Here is a 21,794-nt window from a genome sequence, read left to right on the forward strand (position 1 = left end):
CAGGCTGGACTGTTCCCATGAGGCACAGGGTCAGACTGATTTGCATATGGCCATGTCTGAACTGGGGTGGTGTGGAGTGCAAAAAAACGATGGATTTAGGCCCAGATCTCTGTACTGGGGTGAATGTATGACATTGATCTGCATTCTGTCCATCAACTGTGGTTTTTGCATTTGTCACCCCGAGCGGGATGGGTATGCTCAGACGTGAGTCCCATGCACTCCACACCACTGGATTCAAGCAAGCCGGGCTGAAGACGGCTGGAATGCCAGAAACCGGTCCTCAGAAGCTTGTTTCCGGTCCAGGGAAGGCATGGCTTGGCAGTTCAGGCTGGACTGTTCCCATGAGGCACAGGGCCAGACTGATTTGCATATGGCCATGTCTGAACTGGGTTGGTGTGGAGTGCAAAAAAACGATGGGTTTAGGCCCAGATCTCTGTACTGGGGTGAATGTATGACATTGTTCTGCATTCTGTCCATCAACTGTGGTTTATGGATATCCATCCGCTAAAAAATATAAATCTCAAATCCTATGAGATTTATATTTTGGCAGACTAATATCTGTCAATATTGTGACAGAGCAACTGTACGCCAAGTTCTAACTCAGGCCTAAGTGATCTGCCCAGAATCATAGAATGTTGAGCTGGCGCTGAGAATCAAATCTGGTTCCCCAGCCCCAAAGACAGAAGCTCTGGCTGTATAACACCACAGCCTCTCCATGCTCAGTGTTCCAGCTAGCTACACTTTGACACTCTTGTAACCGTAATGGGCATTTGTTCAAGAATATAAACTACATATTAGGTATAGGTAAAAATATTGTTTTAACTTGTTTGTACCTACCACCACCTCCATCACGTTGCGGCACGCCCCTTCCCAGTTCGTTGCTACCGGTCCCTGCCAGCACCTCACTCATGCCATTTTCCCACCCTTTATTGCTTGTTTTATATAGTGCTAAGTCGCCGGGAAGGACTCAGAGCTTCACATGGGCGCCAGTTACATTACACAAGTGCACATTTATTTTTACAGGCATGGGTGAATTAAGTTATTTGCCCAGAATCATAAGATGTTAAGCCAGCGCCCAGACTCGAACCTGGTTCCTCAGATCCAGAGCAAGCAGCTCTGGCCTCTCCATATTTCATCAGTGTTCCAGCTAGCTACACTTGGCACGCTGGTAACTTCAATGGGCGTTTGTTTAGGATTATAAATTGCATATTAAGTATAGGAAAAATTATTTTAACTTGTTTTATACATGCATAGCTTAAAAGAAAAAAAAACGCTACGACGGGGCCTGGCCACGTCATATCGCTTTTTTTTCTAAACTGTAGTTCAATTTGGTGAGTCCTTGCACTAATTTTGTCTCGTAAAAAGCAGTTTTTAAACTAGTTTATAGACCATGCTTAAGGCCGACTCAGGGGGTTGTGTAACAATGATTGCATACGTTAAAATCCAATAATCTAGGGTGTGGAATTTTCAGGATAAAATAATTATCTGGAATTTGCTCTTCCAAAAGGAAATAATAACCGCGGATTTTTGTGATTTCGGCATCAAATTCTGTATGTCTCTGTACTTATTTAGCCTTTCACCTTCTTAAATGTAGCCAGGTTTGACTTACTGAAATGTATGTAATGTTTCAGACTTTCTCGCTCACAGTAAATGCCGGACCCAATAAACTCCACACCTCGTGTCTTCCCTGCACAAACAGGTGTTTTCAAAGGCATCATAAAAATCTGGAGCAGTCGTAATAAAGACCATAGATCCCTGTAGTCAACACACTGAGCTATCTTAAAATGTTTCCAATGAGTACTTATTCAAACCATCTTTACAAGGTTATTATTGTAGTGAGTTCTTAAGCCCCAAACTGCATTTACCTTGCCAATACCTAAAAAAGCGTTGGTAGGTTGTAAAACGAAACAATAATCCTGTTATTCGAGAATGGCGGACAAGACTGCCATACACCAAGGCCCGCCGCCCCCCCCCCCCCCCCCCCCCCCCCCCCCCAGACCTGCTCCGTGACAACCGTAGGCAGGCAGCTGCGACGTTAGACTGGGGAAACGTACTAATAGCGAAAGCAGACTGTGAATATGGTACGAAGGACAGAGATTAATATTAATGTGAACTGGACTAAAACATCCTCGGAGCTCTGACGCAGCAGTTTCCCATTGAGCAACGTTCACGCAGCAACCTGCTTGCCCCGGGAATCTTCCAGCACACTGCTCGTTCTCCTTGCCAAAGCTATGCATTGCAAGCGCCGTCACGAGCCTCAGTGTGCAAACGAGTAAGACCCGCCTCCCGCAGAAGAGCAGCGCTGCAGTACCACAAGCGGCTCTGCCTACGGAGGCACCACATTATCAGAACCCGGACCACATCCTCCCTATACCATGGCGAGCGGGCACAGTTGGGGTATCTCTCCCGAACGGGCAGGAATTCTGCAGCCAATATTCCTGCTCCTAGCCTGCTGCTGGCTGAGCCTTGAGGGGGCCCACCCTTCCCGGACCACTGAGCCGAAGCCCTGCCTGGCGCCGCTGCAGTGGGAGGGCAGGACAGTGCAATACGATCACACTACGGGCAGAAACGTCAGAGCGTCCGTGACGTACGACGCGGTTAATCATCGCATTAGGGTCCTCGAGGAGAAGAAGGGGATTGTGCCCTGCAAAAAGTAGGTGGTTGGTATTACTTGATGTGTGGTTGCTGGATTGGAGGCGGGGCTTCTGTATCTAGCACGGAAGTCGCGTCAAGGCCGTCTCTGCTACCCTTGTGAGACGAGTGGCATGTTAATCGTGCTTGATACGGCACGGGGCTTTAGGTGGCATGCAACATCTGGGGTGGGCGATATAATTATGGTGGCTTTAAAATTCATAAAGTGAAAATCTGTGCTTAGCATATGCCTCCTGACTGGTATTTTGCAGCTTCTGTGAATGCATCTAGATATATAATACAACCACATCAAGCCATCACACCCACAAGTCAGGGCTGTTGGCTTTGTCAATGAATATTAGCTGCATACTATAAATCAGCATATAAACAACGAACCAGTGAAGCTAGAAAGTCAAGGGCTTTCAGCAGGAGTCACTCATGTTTTTTTCAAAGAGCCCTCATTCCCCAACCTATTTGGTGACATCTACCACATATTTTTAACCTGGCCTTACTCTCCACCTAATAACATATCTTTAGGCAGTAGTAAGCCAAATTATCTTCACATCATGCACCAGCACCTGCACTTGTCACCATAAAAACCCCGCTCCGCGGTAATCAGGCGTCGTAGCACACTGGAGAGGCACTCGGCATCTCTGGTGGGGGCCCAATGATGAAGCATGTCACCAGCTAGGTTGCTGAGTGAGGGCTCTTTAAAAAAAAAAACGCGTGTAACTCCTGTTGAAAGCCCTTGACTGTCTAGCTTCACTCTTTTGTTGTTTATATGGTATTTCCCCGGGAAAAAAAAGTGGAAGCTGCAACTTCTCTTTCTCTCTTTTTGTTCATGAATCCGCAACAACTATGACTATGTTAATGCTTCATTTATGAAATGAGACTGTGAAAGAACTGTAGCGATGATCTTTGAAGTTACATCAAAGGCAGTGAAGGGTGGCACTGCTGGAGAGTTAAGACTTTTTTTTCACCCTGAAGTCGAGGGCATAAATGGAGAGCTCGATAGGGACCCATCTCAGCACTGAGCACGAGGAAGACCCGGCCCACTTAAAGCCCAGTACAAATATATATGTTAAAATTATATAGTGAATTGAATGGAGAACCCTGTTTTCTCCGAGAGTGTTGGGTGACCATAAGCCACAGATTTCCCTGGACTGTCCTGGGTTTCAGAGGGCTGCCCCAGCGTTCGGATAATTCAAGTACATGGGAAGCATGTCATATGTTCCAATGATGATCGGCTGATAGGGGTGCTTTTCTTTTACGCCGTGGTTAAGCCACTCTAAATTATACAAAAATATGTATGGATGTAATGGTTGACCTAATCTCAGCTACTGGTAATTAGTCATAGCCAAATCCCCGTCCATTATCATTTTTTATAGCATGCCACCTCAGTCATGACCTTGCTCCAATGGAAACAGTCCAGCCCAAACTGCCAGGCCTGGTCCACCCTGAACAAGAACAGAAGCACTCCCTAAACTGTGTCTGTTGGTTCAAGTAGGCTGAAAATATAGGTATATGGGTGTCCCGGGTTTCAAGGAAGCCTATTTGGCGCAGAAGTGTAGGTAATCAGCTCTTATAACATGTAAGAATCATGTTTGAAAATTTCCTAGAGAGAGTTTCAGTTTAAGAGCAGGGATATATATCCAGGACATTCAAGCCAGCCAAAATATTGCTCCGCTTCATGATTCAAGCCTTATCATCCCCACTGGAGCAGTCAAAGTAGTAACAGGTTCTCTACTGTCCTTTGACCCCACTTCTGCGGAACACACTATGTCGGTGATACTCAGCCTTAAGTCGGGATCACCTTTAGATACATATCCACCAACCTCCTAGCTTTGGGGGCTGAAGCGATTAACCGGACAGTCAACATCTGTTGAATGACTCTCTTTCCACTGCAGCTGTTCCAACAGCCTGAAAACAGACAAAAATATTCCCTTTATTTTAAAAACGATATCTGATCCCAACTTGCCAGTAAATTATAGGCCCACCCCTCTGCTGCTGGTGTTGTCAAACCTTATGGACAAATTTGTTAACCATCAACTTTAACGCTAACTAGAAAATACCAACCTGCTACACCACAGCCACTCTGGCTTTTATAGCCAATTTTAGTACTGGGGCTGCTGTGCTTGAAGCTACAGAGCTTATTACGGACGTCCCTGACACAGGAGGTAAGGCTGCGCTGATTTGATTAGCTCTATCAGCAGCCTTTGACACAAATCCTCACTTTTGGCTCCATTTACACCTTCAGAGCATTGTAATCAATTGCCTTGCACTGCAATGGCTGAATTCCTTCTTTCAGGATAGAGGTCAGCAAGGGTCTCTTCTGGCACTAAAGAACTTACAGTCGGTGTACCTCAAGGCTCAGCTCTGAGCCCCTTGTTTAACATCTACCTGACCCCTCAGGCTCATTTGGTGCCAAAATAATCTCCTATGTGGATGACACGCATCTCCTCTTCTCATTTAGTAAAGGAGAAAATATAGCATCAGATTCTATACAACCATGTCTAGTTCTTGTCTTCCAGTGGATGTGCATTAACCAGTTGAAGTGTAATACGAATAAGGTCAGGTTTCTCTGCTTCAGTCGCAATTCTTTGTTAGATTGGCGGAATTTCTGACCATATGGATCTCCCGCTGGGCTCTTAATCTGAGGTCGTCAAAAATCAATGGGTGAAGTTTGACAACCAGTTGTCTTTTCTGCAACAAGTTAAAGCCTTGGTTGGGACTTACCTTGGCCTACTATCTACGCCACAAAAGTCCTGCACTCTTTTTTCTCTTCTAGTCAGAAAAACAGTTATTCAAGCACTCATCTCATCCATATTAAACTATGCAAATGCAATAAATCTGGGCCACCCACAGTATCTAGTAAACAAGCAACAGGTAGTACAAAATGCTGCTGCTTACCCCCTTCTTAAGCTTCCACTGAGAGCTCAGATCTACTCATCTCTACTCCTTACAATGGCTTCCACTGAGTATACAAACACATCTTGTTTAACACGGTAGTACTTAACTACAGAGCTGTGCACCACACTGGTCCCAGTTACCTCTCGTCTAGGATACATTATTTTCTCCCAAATAGTAAGTTGGTACCTCTAACAGTGCTCTGGCCCTAGTATCTAGGATCTGCCTGTCTAAAGTGGGTGGTCGTTCTTTCTCTTATTTGGGTCCTTCGGCCTGGAACAAACTTCTCCTTGACCTTCGTGAAACTGGATCTGAACAGTGGTTTAAAAAGAAGCTGAAAACGTGGCTTTTTTCCTAAAGCTAATCGCCTTTTCCCTTGAATTAGCACCGGAACACTCCTTGGAGTAGCTGTAGGCTCTACAAATATCTGGTGTTCATCTTCATCAAAATGGAAGCAACAAGATAATTATTTTACAGTGTACTCTCTTTCGTTTAGCTCTACTCAATTTTGTATCTCTGAAGTACATAACTGGGACATCTCTTGTAAAGGAAACAAACTACCCGGGTCATTTTGGTTCATAAGTGAGAGTACAGGACATTTCCAGTGTGTTGTATTAGGATGGGAATGTCCCCTGCTTGTAATACCGTTGTGTTGTCCTGCAATGAGTGGTCGACTGTATGTAAATCTGATAACCTGACTATTATTTTTGTCCAGGGCCCAAGCTGGTTTGGGCATGTCCCTGACTGGGAGGTTCTGGAACTGTCCTGTCGCCTCGAAGGTCGCACCAATTTTGGCCTCATTTTGGTCAGAGGACAGCTGTTCCTGCCCTGAGTATGGAGCATAAGGCAATGGTGGCAGAATAGTTTATTTTGAGAACAGATCAGTTTAGTGGCCAGACAGACCGTTTGATCTGTGTCACTGAGGTGAGGACTACTGCCCCCTTGAGCTAAATTCTGCTATTGTATCTATGGCCAGAATCTTGCGCTAGCACCGTGTAGGAAGGGGGAGGCTCTAGTTGGCGCAGTGCAACACTAGCGACAAGCAGGGACTCTCTCTTCCTCGTCAGGGCTGAGGGTTACCTTCCAGACAACCTCTGCTTACCCTCTAGGTAGTGTGGCTTAAGCAGTCGTAGGCTAATCTTTGGGGCACATAGGGTTAAACACTTGCAACAGTACACCTTTACAACCAACCCACCACACAACGAGACCAGACTGTATTCTGTAAAAATATATATCTTTATATAGATTTTAAGCAGGCTTGTGAATACAGTCAATATACTTTATGGAAACGGTTGCAGATTACTTGATTCGGGTTACCACAGTTCTTATGCAGTTCTCCTGAGGCCCGTAGGCCGGTGTTACTCAAAGTTCTTGTGGAGCCGGCGGCTTCCAGGGGATCTGTCCCACGTCGCGTTGCCTTCCCGGGGTCGCTGATCGTTGCGGCTCTTCAGCTGAGCAGGTCACTGGTCATCCGGGGCAGCGGTGTTCTGTGGCGGCAGGGTCCTCTCCTCGTCGTCCGCTCCGACCCTGGAGGCGGCGGCTGTGCGGTGGTGACAAGTGGCAGTACGGTCCCCAAGTGCAGGACGTACCCAGCCAAATGTCGGTGCAGCTGTGGGCTCACAGCTGGGCTGTCGGGCAGACTACCGACTTTGCGGATTCTCGTAGAGCAACTGTCCGTCTTTGCAGGTGAGTGGCTGCTCGTTATGCAGTCACCTCGAGAGCTCGGACCGGACGGGTCCTCCTTTGCTTTGCTCTCGGGCTCCCGGTGCAGTTGCGGTCACGGTGTTCGGGCCAGCGGCGGCTGGTCCTTACTTTGCTCCCGCTGTTGCTGTGGGCCCCGGTCACGGTGGTCAGGTGGATGTCGTTGCCTTGGAGGAGATTCCTCCGTCAGTGCTGCGGCGATGGTCAGCACCCGCAGTCGCTTTCTTCCAAGGGGGTAGCGTCCACTGGTCCTGGGACGCTGGTCAGGGGGCAAGTTCAGTTGCAAGCCCTTGGAGATCTCTTTAGCAGAGTTTGGCACAAGTAGAGCAAAAGTCTTTTCGTATTCTTTTCGTCTTCCTCTCCTTCCGCAGCAAGGCACCAGACACAGGCAAGAGTCAGCACCCTTCCTTGTCTCTCACGGTCCTTCTCGTAGGGCAGAGTCCTTCTGTGGCCCAAACCGGATCTAATTTTCAAGGAGCAGGGTTCCTTCTTTTATAGGCCAATTCTTTTGTTCTCGCAGGCCAGGGGGGCCTTTGCATAGCCACTCTCAGTTCTGGAGTACCCCGGCGGGTGTACTCCGGCTTCTGCTTTCAGTGTGAGGGGCAGGCGCATCAGACACCCCACAGGGGGTGGAGCCAGCATTGTCCGGACAGGGGTGGCCAAAGTACCTTGTTGATGGGGGCTTCGCCCTTCCTGGGCCAGGTGCCGGCAGAGTCATCCGCCGCTCCCCAGGAGGGTGGAGCTAGCATTGTGGTGGCCGAGCACAGTGACAGTTCGAGTCAAGAGGCACTCCTACCTCCCACTAAGGTGTAATCTGCGCATTCACCACCTGTCATCCCTCCAGCCCTGTCACTCACACATCCCAGACAGACAGATACACATACCAGCAGAGGCGGCTGAAATGGTTAAGCAAGCAAATGTTAACTTTCTAAAAGTAGCATTTGCAAACCCAGGATACTAAAATAAACTTGACTACAGGAAATATCTCATTATCCTGAGTTCAGGCATACTAAACATGACTCACTACCATGCTCCTTGAGCCTGCGGGGATTATAGGGTGTAATAATCCTCGCAGCTCAGTCTGGCCTAATGGAGCAGGTAGCCTTCAGTAGTGAAATACGGTCTTCGTTGTAAGTCACTACTAGGACATGCCACGCACATCAGGGCTTGTCCTACCTTACACCTACAACGCACCCTGCCCGCAGGCCTACCATAGGGGTGACTAATATGTAGTCAAGGGAAGGGTCGGTGCTGGCAAGTGGGGACACTTGCCCAGCTAGCGTGACAGTACGAGACCGCACGCGGGTTCTGCGGTCGCAGTTCCCAGACACATCTTTACGGCTGCTTCGGTGGGTGGCGCAACCAGCGCTGCAGGCCCACCAGCAGTATTGGCATCTACAAGCCCCGGCACTCTCTCGTGCACTTTACTAGGGACTAACAGTAAATCCAATGCACCAATCATGGATACCAATCGTATGTACAATTTACAGTGGGGAGCACTTGCACTGCGGCACGGATCAGCCGTGGCGCAGTGCCCTGAGTATCGGAAAACCAGCAAAACATCGGAGGCACATCAGCAAAAAGTGGAAGGGAGACTCACGCCAAGGTGCCAGGTCTAACATGTGTCCCCTCCAGCTGAAATGTGGGGGGAACTACCCTTCCCCAGGGAGTTCCACATCACTAAGGCGGAAAAATCTGGACAGACCGTCAGCGTTGGCGTGATCGGTGCCAGGGCGGTGTTCCACCGTAAAGTCCATACTCTGTAGAGAAATGGACCACCTCAACAGTTTCGGGTTCTCACCCCTCATTTGCATCAACCATCTGAGGGGCCTGTGGTCCGTCTGAACTCGGAAGTGAGACCCAAACAAGTAGGGTCTTAGCTTCTTCAGCGCCCAGACTACAGCAAATGCTTCACGCTCTATTGCACTCCACCTACTTTCCCGTGGAAGTAACCTCCGACTTATGAAGGCTACGGGTTGGTCAAAGCCCTCCTCAGTCATCTGTGAAAGAACAGCCCCTACACCATGCTCTGAAGCGTCTGTTTGCACAATGAACTCCTTGGAGAAATCGGGGGCCAGGAGCACGGGCGCCGTGCACATGGCAGTCTTCAGGGTGTCGAAAGCCTTTTGACAGGTGTCAGTCCAAATCACATTCCTGGGCTGCTTCTTCGAAGTCAGCTCTGTCAAGGGGGTCACGATCGTGCCATAGCCCTTGACAAACCTCCTGTAATACCCAGTGAGCCCCAGGAAGGCTCTCACTGCAGTCTGGGTCTTGGGGGGTTCCCAAGCCAGGATGGTTTCGATCTTGGGCTGCAAGGGGGCTACCTTGCCGCTCCCAACTTGGTGTCCCAAGTACACCACTGTACCCTGCCCAATCTGGCACTTGCTTGCCTTGATTGTGAGGCCGGCTCTGCGCAGGGCCATCAACACTTCCCAGAGGTGTCGCAGGTGTTCGGGCCAGGTGCCGCTGAACACCGCGATGTCATCCAGGTAGGCGGCACTGAACTCGTCCAGTCCAGCCAACACCTGGTTGACCAATCTCTGAAAGGTGGCAGGGGCATTCTTCATTCCAAATGGCATAACCCGGAACTGGAAATGCCCATCTGGTGTAGAGAATGCCGACCTCTCCTTTGCCCCATCGGTCAAGGCGATCTGCCAGTACCCAGACGTTAAATCAAACGTGCTGAGAAACCGGGCAGCCCCTAGCCGATCAATGAGCTCGTCAGCTCTGGGGATGGGGTGCGCGTCAGTCTTCGTGACTGAATTGAGTCCTCTGTAGTCCACACAGAACCGGAGTTCGGGTGTGGCTCCCGGCGCAGCAGCCTTCGGAACCAAGACCACGGGGCTAGACCAAGGACTGCTGGAAGACTCAACCACCCCGAGGGCAAGCATCTTGGAGACCTCCTCCTTGATGTAGGCCCGTACCCTGTCAGTTACCCTGTAAGCCTTATGCTTCACCGGTAAGCTGTCTCCAGTGTCCACATCATGGACGCACCAATCTGTGACACTCGGAACCAGGGAGAACAGGTCTGGAAACTGCCCCAGCAACTGGCGGCAGTCCTCCTGTTGTTCGGCGGTCAGGGAGGGTGAGAGGTTAACTCCATCCACTGACCCATCCTTCTCACAGGCCACCAAGAGGTCAGGAAGAGGCTCCGACTCCTCCTCCATTCCGTCATCGGTTGCCAACAACATGCCCACTTCGGACCTTCGCAAGTGGGGCTTGAGGCGGTTGACATGTAGGACCCGCAAAGGGTTCCTGGGCGTCTTTACGTCCACCAAGTATGTCACGGGGCTCTTGCGCTCCACAACCTCAAATGGTCCTGTCCACTTATCCTGAAGGGCACAGGGCTCCACTGGGGCCAGGACATACACCTCCTGTCCAGGCTGAAGCTCGACCAGAGTGGCATTCTGATCGTACCACCGCTTCATTTCCTCCTGGCTCGCTTCCAGATTTGCCTCGGCAAGTTGTCTGAAGCGTCTGGTTTGGTTTCTGAAGGCCAGCATGTAGCTATATACATTCTGGGGAGGTTTCCTGGGAGATTGCTCCCAGCCTTCCTTTACCAAACTCAGTGGTCCTCTCACGGGGTGGCCGTACAGTAGTTCAAAGGGGCTGAACCCTAGGGACTTCTGTGGTACCTCGCGATATGCAAAAAGCAGGCATGGCAAGAGGACGTCCCACTTACGCCTCATCGGACCTTCCAGGCCCATGATCATGCCTTTGAGGGTTCGGTTGAATCTTTCAACCAACCCGTTACCTTGGGGATGGTAGGGTGTGGTGAACTTGTACGTTACGCCACACTCCTGCCAAAGGGACTTCATATATTTCGATATGAAATTGGTCCCCCTGTCGCTCACCACCTCTAGAGGGAATCCTACTCGTGAGAAAATTCCCATCAGTGCACGCCCCACCACGGGAGCCGTCACTGTCCTCAGAGGGATGGCTTCAGGGTACCGGGTGGCATGGTCCACCAAGACCAGGATGAACCTGTTGCCCATGGCTGTCTTGGGGTCCAGAGGCCCAACGATGTCAATACCCACTCGCTGGAATGGCGTACCGACCACAGGGAAGGGTTGGAGGGGAGCCTTGTTCTTCCCTCCCGTCTTCCCACTTGCCTGGCAAGTCGGACAGGTTCTGCAATAAGCATCGGAACTCTTGTGCATTTGAGGCCAGTAAAAGTGGGTGACAAGCCTGTCATAGGTCTTGTCCATCCCCAAATGTCCTGCTAAAGGCACATCATGAGCCAGACCCAGTAGGAAGGCTCTGAACTTCTGGGGTACCACCATCACACGGGCTGACCCAGGTTCAGCAGCCTTAGGCTCCGAATACAGGAGGTCGTTCTCCCAGTACACGTAATGTGTTTTGGCCTGAACACCATTGGCCTGGTCTGCAGCCTGCTGCCGCATACCCATGAGAGAAGGGCATTCTTTCTGCTCCCTGCAGAATTCCTCCCTGGAGGGTCCTCCTTCTTGCTGCCAATGGGTCAGCTCAGGCAGGTCCCCCAGTTCGGCGATCTGTTCCCCTGTAGGCTCCAGGGCATCCCCCTCAAGGTCTGCCTCCTCCTGGACCGTAGGAACTTCAGGGGCCGGTTTCCCGCGCCCCCTGCGCCTTCTCCCTAAGGCCGGTTCCTGGGCCTCTCCATCAGGCCCCAGGACCTCTCGATCACCCCTACTGGCTGCCATTGACCGGGTGGTCACGCACGCCCAGTCAGGCAGACCCACCATCCGCAGGTGAGTCGTTTTCTCCACCTTTTCCCAAGGGGAGTGCTCCAAGTCGTTCCCTAACAAACAGTCAACAGGCATGGTTTTTCTCACACAGACCTGCAGAGTACCAGAGACCCCCCCCCCCACTCGAAGGGAACTTGAGCCATCGGACACTGACTCTCAGAATTATCAGCGTTGATAACCCTACAGTAGGCATGGGGTACAACCTGCTCTTGAGACACCAGGTGCTGCCTCACTGCAGTCACACTGGCTCCTGTGTCTCTAAGAGCCTCGGCCTCCTTACCATTGATGATCACCACCTGCCCATATTTTTTAGTGTTAGAGGGCAGGTAGTTCGTAGGGATCATCTCGCTGTCTCCTAACGAGACCAGGGTCATGTGAACGGGATCTCCACCCCCCGGGACCATCATTTCTTCTCCCAGGTGAACGCTAGTCACTTGTCGGGGCGGAGCACCAGTGGGTGCGGGTTTTCCAAATAGGCGACACTTGGGGTCACTGGATATGTGCCCAGGCTCGCCACATTTGAAACAATTGAAGGGCCCCTTTGGAACAGGTTTACCTGTCGGGCCCCATTCTGCTTCGGGGGTGGGGGAGGCTGAGAACCCTGCTGCGGATTCCCTTGGGAACTACTTTGGGGGCCTTTTTGGAACCCTTTCTGTTTTCCCCCCTTGTCCCCCCCACTTTTCTGCTGGGGACCCTGCCCACTCTTGGCGGAATCTCCCACGGGACCCTTGTGGACCCTGGTGCTGAGCCAGCGGTCCGCCTCCTCAGCAAGCTTCCTCGGGTTGGACAGCTTGCTATCGATCAGGTGTTGGCGTAACTCAGGAAAACAGTGATCAGACAAGTGCTCCCATGCAATTAAATCAAAGAGACCTTGAAAATCATTAACTTTGTTACCTTTCACCCAACCATCCAGTGCTCTGCAAAAGTAAGTCACATACTCCACATACGTATTCCCAGGCCGCTTAGTACATCCCCTAAACTTCTGTCTATACATTTCAGGGGTAAGCCCGTACCTGTTCAATAAAGCTTCTTTCATGTGGGCATAGGATCTCTGATTCTCAACGGGCAAATCTAGCAAGGTATCTCTCCCTTCGCTAAGGAACCTTCCCCACAACCCCGCTCCCCAATCATTGTCAGGGACCCGGTGGGAGGACATGGCTACCTCGTATGCCCTAAACCACTGTCCTATGTCATCCCCCTTAAAGAACTCCTTAACTACGTCCTTCGGGATGTGCACTCTTGACTCTACCTGCACTGGCGATGTGCTGCCACCAGAGGGAGGCCGATCCAAGTCTCTCTCCTTGAGACTTATCTCCCTCATTTTTATTTCGTAATCCATCTGGTGCTTTCGCTCTTCCAGCGCCATTCTTTTGGTTTCAAGCTCCAGCTGGATTTTCATTTCTGCCAACTTTCTCTCGTGATTCCGGGTTTCCTTCCTGTCTGCCAGCTCCTCTGGTGACAGGCCTTTACCAAAGCTGTGCTCGCTGTCTTGTCTCTCGAGATGGATCAGATCCCCAAGTGCATTCTGCTCCTCTGTCGCATTCTGCTCGGCGAGGACATCTTGCTCCTCCGGGGTTTTCCGGGACTCGATCCAGGCTTTCAGGGCCTTGGAGAGCTAGGTCTTGTTTTTGCAGCCAGCGTGCGGGACTTTGAGTTTCCTGCAAAAGAACTTCAGTTCGTCCCTGGAATATTTATCCACTTTGGTGGGGTCCCACTCCACCTCCAACACCTCGGAGGTCGTGGACTCCGCTCCATCCAGGCTCTTTGTGCCCGGCATGGTTTCTGCACTCGGAATCTTCTTTCGGCAAAATTCAAAAATCAAAGTCTGTGGCTAAGTAACTGGACCGTAATCCTTGTGTAGTGGTCAGAAGCTCAGGTATAGCTATCGCAAGTGTAAATTCGAAATCCTCACCGCTGCGTCCAATGTAGGAAGGGGGAGGCTCTAGTTGGCGCAGTGCAACACTAGCGACAAGCAGGGACTCTCTCTTCCTCGTCAGGGCTGAGGGTTACCTTCCAGACAACCTCTGCTTACCCTCTAGGTAGTGTGGCTTAAGCAGTCGTAGGCTAATCTTTGGGGCACATAGGGTTAAACACTTGCAACAGTACACCTTTACAACCAACCCACCACACAACGAGACCAGACTGTATTCTGTAAAAATATATATCTTTATATAGATTTTAAGCAGGCTTGTGAATACAGTCAATATACTTTATGGAAACGGTTGCAGATTACTTGATTCGGGTTACCACAGTTCTTATGCAGTTCTCCTGAGGCCCGTAGGCCAGTGTTACTCAAAGTTCTTGTGGAGCCGGCGGCTTCCAGGGGATCTGTCCCACGTCGCGTTGCCTTCCCGGGGTCGCTGATCGTTGCGGCTCTTCAGCTGAGCAGGTCACTGGTCATCCGGGGCAGCGGTGTTCTATGGCGGCAGGGTCCTCTCCTCATCGTCCGCTCCGACCCTGGAGGCGGCGGCTGTGCGGTGGTGACAAGTGGCAGTACGGTCCCCAAGTGCAGGACGTACCCAGCCAAATGTCAGTGCAGCTGTGGGCTCACAGCTGGGCTGTCGGGCAGACTACCGACTTTGCGGATTCTCGTAGGGCAACTGTCCGTCTTTGCAGGTGAGTGGCTGCTCGTTATGCAGTCACCTCGAGAGCTCGGACCGGACGGGTCCTCTTTTGCTTTGCTCTCGGGCTCCCGGTGCAGTTGCGGTCACGGTGTTCGGGCCAGCGGCGGCTGGTCCTTACTTTGCTCCCGCTGTTGCTGTGGGCCCCGGTCACGGTGGTCAGGTAGATGTCGTTGCCTTGGAGGAGATTCCTCCGTCAGTGCTGCGGCGATGGTCAGCACCCGCAGTCGCTTTCTTCCAAGGGGGTAGCGTCCACTGGTCCTGGGACGCTGGTCAGGGGGCAAGTTCAGTTGCAAGCCCTTGGAGATCTCTTTAGCAGAGTTTGGCACAAGTAGAGCAAAAGTCTTTTCGTAGTCTTTTCGTCTTCCTCTCCTTCCGCAGCAAGGCACCAGACACAGGCAAGAGTCAGCACCCTTCCTTGTCTCTCACGGTCCTTACGTAGGGCAGAGTCCTTCTGTGGCCCAAACCGGATCTAATTTTCAAGGAGCAGGGCTCCTTCTTTTATAGGCCAATTCTTTTGTTCTCGCAGGCCAGGGGGGCCTTTGCATAGCCACTCTCAGTTCTGGAGTACCCCGGCGGGTGTACTCCGGCTTCTGCTTTCAGTGTGAGGGGCAGGCGCATCAGACGCCCCACAGGGGGTGGAGCCAGCCTTGTCCGGACAGGGGTGGCCAAAGTACCTTGTTGATGGGGGCTTCGCCCTTCCTGGGCCAGGTGCCGGCAGAGTCATCCGCCGCTCCCCAGGAGGGTGGAGCCAGCATTGTGGTGGCCGAGCACAGTGACAGTTCGAGTAAAGAGGCACTCCTACCTCCCACTAAGGTGTAATCTGCGCATTCACCACCTGTCATCCCTCCAGCCCTGTCACTCACACATCCCAGACAGACAGATACACATACCAGCAGAGGCGGCTGAAATGGTTAATCAAGCAAATGTTAACTTTCTAAAAGTAGCATTTGCAAACCCAGGATACTAAAATAAACTTGACTACAAGAAATATCTCATTATGCTGAGTTCAGGCATACTAAACATGACTCACTACCATGCTCCTTGAGCCTGCGGGGATTATAGGGTGTAATAATCCTCGCAGCTCAGTCTGGCCTAATGGAGCAGGTAGCCTTCAGTAGTGAAATACGGTCTTCGTTGTAAGTCACTACTAGGACATGCCACGCACATCAGGGCTTGTCCTACCTTACACCTACAACGCACCCTGCCCGCAGGCCTACCATAGGGGTGACTAATATGTAGTCAAGGGAAGGGTCGGTGCTGGCAAGTGGGGACACTTGCCCAGCTAGCGTGACAGTACGAGACCGCACGCGGGTTCTGCGGTCGCAGTTCCCAGACACATCTTTACGGCTGCTTCGGTGGGTGGCGCAACCAGCGCTGCAGGCCCACCAGCAGTATTGGCATCTACAAGCCCCGGCACTCTCTCGTGCACTTTACTAGGGACTAACAGTAAATCCAATGCACCAATCATGGATACCAATCGTATGTACAATTTACAGTGGGGAGCACTTGCACTGCGGCACGGATCAGCCGTGGCGCAGTGCCCTGAGTATCGGAAAACCAGCAAAACATCGGAGGCACATCAGCAAAAAGTGGAAGGGAGACTCACGCCAAGGTGCCAGGTCTAACACACCGCATATGCATGTCTAGTACTCCTGCATTTATAGTGTGCGTCATATACATGTGGTGATAAGAGGTGTGTGCGTGAGGGAGCATGAGTAGTGGAGGTCAGTGGGATCCATTGTGGATGCACCTCTCCTGGCATAGCACAAGTGTAGTGTGAGGATTGTTCTCCCAGAGAGTAGAAGTGAGTTGCCTGCATTCCAATGGATGGAGGTAGGAGAACCAGACACTGACGTTAATCTCATCTATACAGCCTATGTCCTAATATGGCAACTCTTCCCATCCTACTATCATATCAAGTGTACCAGGTTCTTGGTTCAAGGTATAACAGGTAATGCAAATTTTTAAAAGCTCCCCGCCCCCCTCCCCTGCTGACGGGCCACTCCTGAGTTTTGGAAACCGAAATCTATAAGAGTGTAACTAAAACCTAGCTTGCAAGAAGCTGAAAGTGGGGTGTCTGTCCCGGTGGGTGGGTGGTTGGTTTAGGTATTTCGTGAATTGAGGGAAAATGAAGACCAGAATGCATCCCGAGCCCGGAAATCCCCGTGTCGCAACTACAATAGCGGAGGCCCCCATCCAGGCAGGAGAGTGGTGGTGAAGTGCAGAGACATTTACAAAGTTTCATGGAAAGAGGGTGGCGACCGCTTTGAAAGTTCCAGCAAGAGGTCCCAACTCATAACGATCGGTTCCTTTCGTGGAGCTATTTTTTCCTCACAGTGGGCCACACTCTTGACCATTTTCTCTAATTTGTCTTCACTTACTGTTGATCCACTGATAACCAAAACCTGGTCTGACCACCTTGCTATTCCAGTATTTCTTCCTTCTTTGGCAGCAGTTGTGCCTAGTAAGATTCATCCCACCTCCTTCAGACAATGGTGTTAACTTAAACCTATCCCCTTCTGTAAACAATTTTACGGGTTTATAGTGATCTATTGAAGGTTGCACAGAGGAAAGTTAATAAATGGATTACGACAACATTAATTGTACATATACAGGCATCATCTGCTGCCAAAGGGAAGATACCGTTACCTGCCCCTTGCTTTAGCCAAGAACATATAGTTCAGAAGAAAAGCTGTATACGCTTGGAACACATATGGCACACACACTACAATCAGGAGGATACAATTACGTTTGAAGAAGCCTTCAAGATGTATAACAAGGCTGATAGAGAAGTCCGCTCAGCTTTTTACACTGAAAAAATTAACAATGCTCACATTGAAAAAATTGACAGTGCTCACAATTCATCCAGTCTCAGTCGAGCTTCGGTCCTTGTTCTATTACAGAATCTGAACTCCTTGAGCAGAGAATCTTAGAATGACCTTAGATGTGGGAAGGACAGCAGCCCTTATCCTCCTGAATCGGAACGCAGCCTTAAATACTGTCTTGCACTCTTTGCTTCTTAGGAGACTTGCGAAAAGCAGGATTGGTGGCACAACCCTTCAGTGGCTCTGTTCCTTTTTGCACAAGCACTCTTTTCATGTTACGTCTAAGCCACATCATTATACTGTATGACCGATGCCTTTTGGGGTCCCACAAGGATCCTCTCTGAGTCCCATGTCTTCCAACATGCATGTCCATCCTCTAGTGGACATAGGGGAGGCTTTCTGTCTTACGCTCTTTTCCTATATTGATGACATACAGATTGTTATCTCCTGATTGACAGATAATGACAACAGATTGCCCAATCTTAGAACATGCCTTGTTGCAGTGGCTAAATGAAAGGGAGAACAACTGCCTAAAACTTAATGGCAGCAAACAGAGGTCCTTCTTGTTTGATAAATCTGCCTTATTTTTGGGGCCTGCAATGGTGGCTGGAAGGGTATCATCTTGCTGTTTTGGCCTTCTCAGATGTCTGAGAAAGCTTCTTTGGCCCCTCACCATTTCCACCAAAGCAACGATTGTCCAGTTACTCATCATTGTCCGCCTTGATTTTGGCAATGTGCTCTACTTGTGGGTTCCTTAGTAATTTCAGAAGAGGCCACAGACTATGCAGAATGCAGCAGCTTGTCTTCTCTGTCATGTTCCGTTGCACAAATCCATCACTAACCAGCTGCCCAACCTTCATTGGCTCATTATTGATACGTTCATTAGGTGTAAACCGTTATGCTATATGCGCAAAGCCATGACTCTTACAAGACCCCAGCATTTTAAGTCACCTAATTCACCCTTATCTCTCCAATCATTCCTTACGCTCGGCTAACCGGAGTTTAGCAGTGATCTTACTAGACAAACTGGTAAGACAACGCAACCATTCTTTTAGATTAAAGTTTGGAACTCCCTGTCCTCCTACCTAAGACTTTGTACATGTATTGAGAGTTTCCGCAAGCAGTTGAAGACCTGGTTATTTTAATCTTGCCAATCGTGCCTTGGTTTGCTATGCTAGTGCTGGGAAGCTCTTTGGTACAGCCATGTGCTTTATAAAGCACAATAACATAACATAGCTTCTTTATCCATAGTAGGATCGAAATTAGGCTATAACTGCCATCATTACCAGAGGCCCAGATGGGTACTACAACTGTTGTGATCATCATAGGCCAGGTTGGGGCTGCTACTGCGGTCATCATTGAAGCCCTAAAAGGCGGTGCAACTGCTATGATCATGATAGGCCCAGTCTGGGCTGCAACTATCATGAATCTTGTAGTCTTGGGTGAAGGCTAGATCTGCCTACGTTCAGAACAGGCCTGAAACTTCTGTTACAACCGTTGGCCCTACCAGGGCTGCCTCTGTCAATTACGTCGGCGAAGCTGCATCACCGCTACCCTCAGACTACTACATCTAGGTCCATACTCATGCTGGCAGGTGGCCTGGAGATGGATGCGTTCCAGGTCCTGTGTCACCCACACACAGCAACCCCGGCAGTAGGTTCATGGGAGGGCTGATTGCCCAGCTCAATGATGAGCGAGAGTTGTTGTGCCTACCCACTACAACAGTGGGGCAACTGAGTGCTTATTAGACTTTGAAGGAGTAAATACTCCACCTGCACTTGATTGACATTATTGTCTGATTTCCTAAGAAGGTCAACCGCCCAGAAGGAATTAGTGAAGGGGCAGGGAAAGGTGTAACATCTTGAATATGAATAGTATCCAGGGCCACAAACTTGTATCGTGCATTGATGTGTAGTACATCTGTTTGATTAAAAGTAGGAGCTTGCACATTTTGCCTAATTTGCTTTTGCATTATACAAATCTGCAATATAGAGCTGTATTTTAGTGTAAAATGTGCCCTGATGTCAATTTTGGCATGAGGACACATTTAAACAAAAGCACAGCAAACAACAGTGCTCAAGTTCTGTTGTTCCCATGCATTTGCAGTAAATTTTACTGAGAATTGGGCGTTTGTAAATTGCACCACGAATTCCGTATAGTTATTGAAAGTGGCATAATTTCAGGAATTTCATATGACAAGTCTTATGTGAAATTCCTGTAATTACACCAGTGTAATTTACATTTCACCTAGGCCTAATTGAAAGTAATTTTTTCTTTATTTCCAAAGGCAAGCGTTGGGCTTGAAATTGAATGCTGAGCACATGTACCCCACACTGACTTCCACAGAAGTCTGTGACTACTCTCCACATAAATCCTGAGAGTCAAATGCAGAAGGGGTTGTAGTTGGCCCAGTTTGCAGAGCCATGGTGGGACAAGTCCTGGTAGGCAGATGACCTCAACCCTCACTGTCCTGGCTCAGAAGCCCCCAACTGCTTAGTGACCCCCGGAACATGGTGTGACACCTCCCATCCCTCCTTTATAGCATGCAAAGTATGTATCTTTCTTATGATCAGCTTGCATTTTACCTGACTATGTGCCATGCCTCTGAAAGTCATTGTACTTTATTTAGTGAGTACTGTTTCCCAATTGTTTTATAGGTCTTGCCTGCAGACAATAGCCTGTTTCAGATTTATTATTTTCAATAATTTACATATACTTACATATACTTAAAATGGAATTTGGGATGCTCATGACTGGATGGCTTTGTTGTCTATCTCACTTTCTTGTTCCTGATTCAATAGCTTACCACCTTACTCTAGTGTCTGTCCTGCTCAGGATCATTTCAGTGTTACAGTGCTCTGATTGGTTGATATATTCTTCCAGTGCTAAGTCAGTCCATACATTTCATTGTGCGTAAGGGACTATTTTGTCTCCCCCTCTCTCCCTAGTACCATTTCCTACTATTTTGCACCCCATCCTATTCTCTTTTACCCCTTCCCCCATCTGCCACCTAGTGTCCTCTTGCCTCTCCAGCTCCCTTGCTAATGTTTGTTCCACCGTCTACATTTGGCTATCTTAAAGTGCTTTTGAGTCTTCAAAGATGGTTGCCCATGTGTGTGCATGCCAACACATCCACAACAAACATCTTTTACTAGGATTTGTTAAATAAAGCTAAATGCATGAAGAATGGCAGCCACTTATGCATGTGCTTCTAAAATGCCCATCTTTGAAAGGGGTTTCTTAAAATCTTAAAATAGTATAAAAGGCTTTCAAAGATGGCCACCATTGATGTGCACTTAACTAAATCCAATCCTGTTCGAAGGTAGCTGATACAGTTGCAAACACATTTCCAGGAGCCACACGTGAAAGCAATAACTTTCATGCCGAGACCTATTGGTTTTGCCTATGATTATTTTATATTGCACTAGTTTGTGTTGAACCAAAACAGACATTTACTGCTTTCAGAGTGTAAAGCAGTACTATTAGGAAATATGATAAAGTGGGGTTTTTAACATGAAAAGCTTAGGTAGTGTGCCTATGAAGATCTGTTATGTGTCCATTTAATAATAATACTGTGGCTTATAAAGTGCATGGCTACTTCATACGAAGTGACCCAGCACTGAAGTCCAGCTCCCGAAGTTCCAAGGTGCTTCCAATGTATCGAAAACTCAATCTAAGCTTAATAACCAGGGTTTACATTTTTTGGGGGAAAAGAGATCCCAACAGGGCCTGCCGAAGCTGGAGTGACTGGGAGTTCCACAGTTTTGGTGCTAGGTAACCAAATGAGGCACCCACAATACACATTCTGTTGACTGTGGGGATGCTGGCCAGCAATGCCACAGTAGGTCTGAGGTTCCTGGCAGGGAGATAAGGTTTGATGAAAGAGTGTAAATAGCAAGGGCCCTTATCTGTAAAAGCTATGTAGCAAATGCACAGGGCTTAAAAGAAACTCTTTGTTTCGGGGGCAACGGCAACCAGTGCAGCTTAGAGAGGGCAGCCCCTATAGAAGCCCATATGGCCCCCGCATTCTGCACTCCCAGCTGTCTTTTCAGCCGGGGTTTAGACACCCCCAGGTACAAGACATTACAGTAGTCCAGCTGGACATAACCAGTTCCTACACTACTGTTTTGTGTGCCTTCTCTGTCAGTAAACAGAAGATGTTTGTAAGAGTCTTTATGACTCCAAAACATTTCCCTGACAGAGCTGCGATTTGGCAATCAAAATTGAGCTTCTAATTAAACCTAGCACCCAGACTTTTAACCCTGGCTTGAGTGTGAGAAAAGGGCCAAGAAAGTTCGGGCACAAAGCGGTGGCCCAGATGGATGGTTGTTAGCTCAGAATAAGAACCTCCGTTTTTACTGCGTTCAACCTAAAACAGGTGA

The 21,794-nt window shown here is 49.3% G+C and overlaps 1 protein-coding gene across 1 annotated transcript in view; it reads left to right on the plus strand.

Annotated features, from left to right (window-relative positions):
- The first annotated feature begins 2,255 nt into the window (after positions 1-2,255).
- The window catches only part of EPDR1 (ependymin related 1), a 138,930-nt gene continuing 119,391 nt past the window's right edge, over positions 2,256-21,794 (plus strand). Inside the window, exon 1 of the mRNA XM_086964842.1 lies at positions 2,256-2,653. Within this exon, the coding sequence (XP_086820968.1) occupies positions 2,376-2,653 (278 nt within the window). The 5' untranslated portion in view covers positions 2,256-2,375. The remainder of the gene's footprint in view (positions 2,654-21,794) is intronic.

This window comes from Lissotriton vulgaris, chromosome 4_1 (assembly GCF_964263255.1).
Source record: "Lissotriton vulgaris chromosome 4_1, aLisVul1.2, whole genome shotgun sequence".
In the NCBI taxonomy this organism is placed as follows: domain Eukaryota; kingdom Metazoa; phylum Chordata; class Amphibia; order Caudata; family Salamandridae; genus Lissotriton; species Lissotriton vulgaris.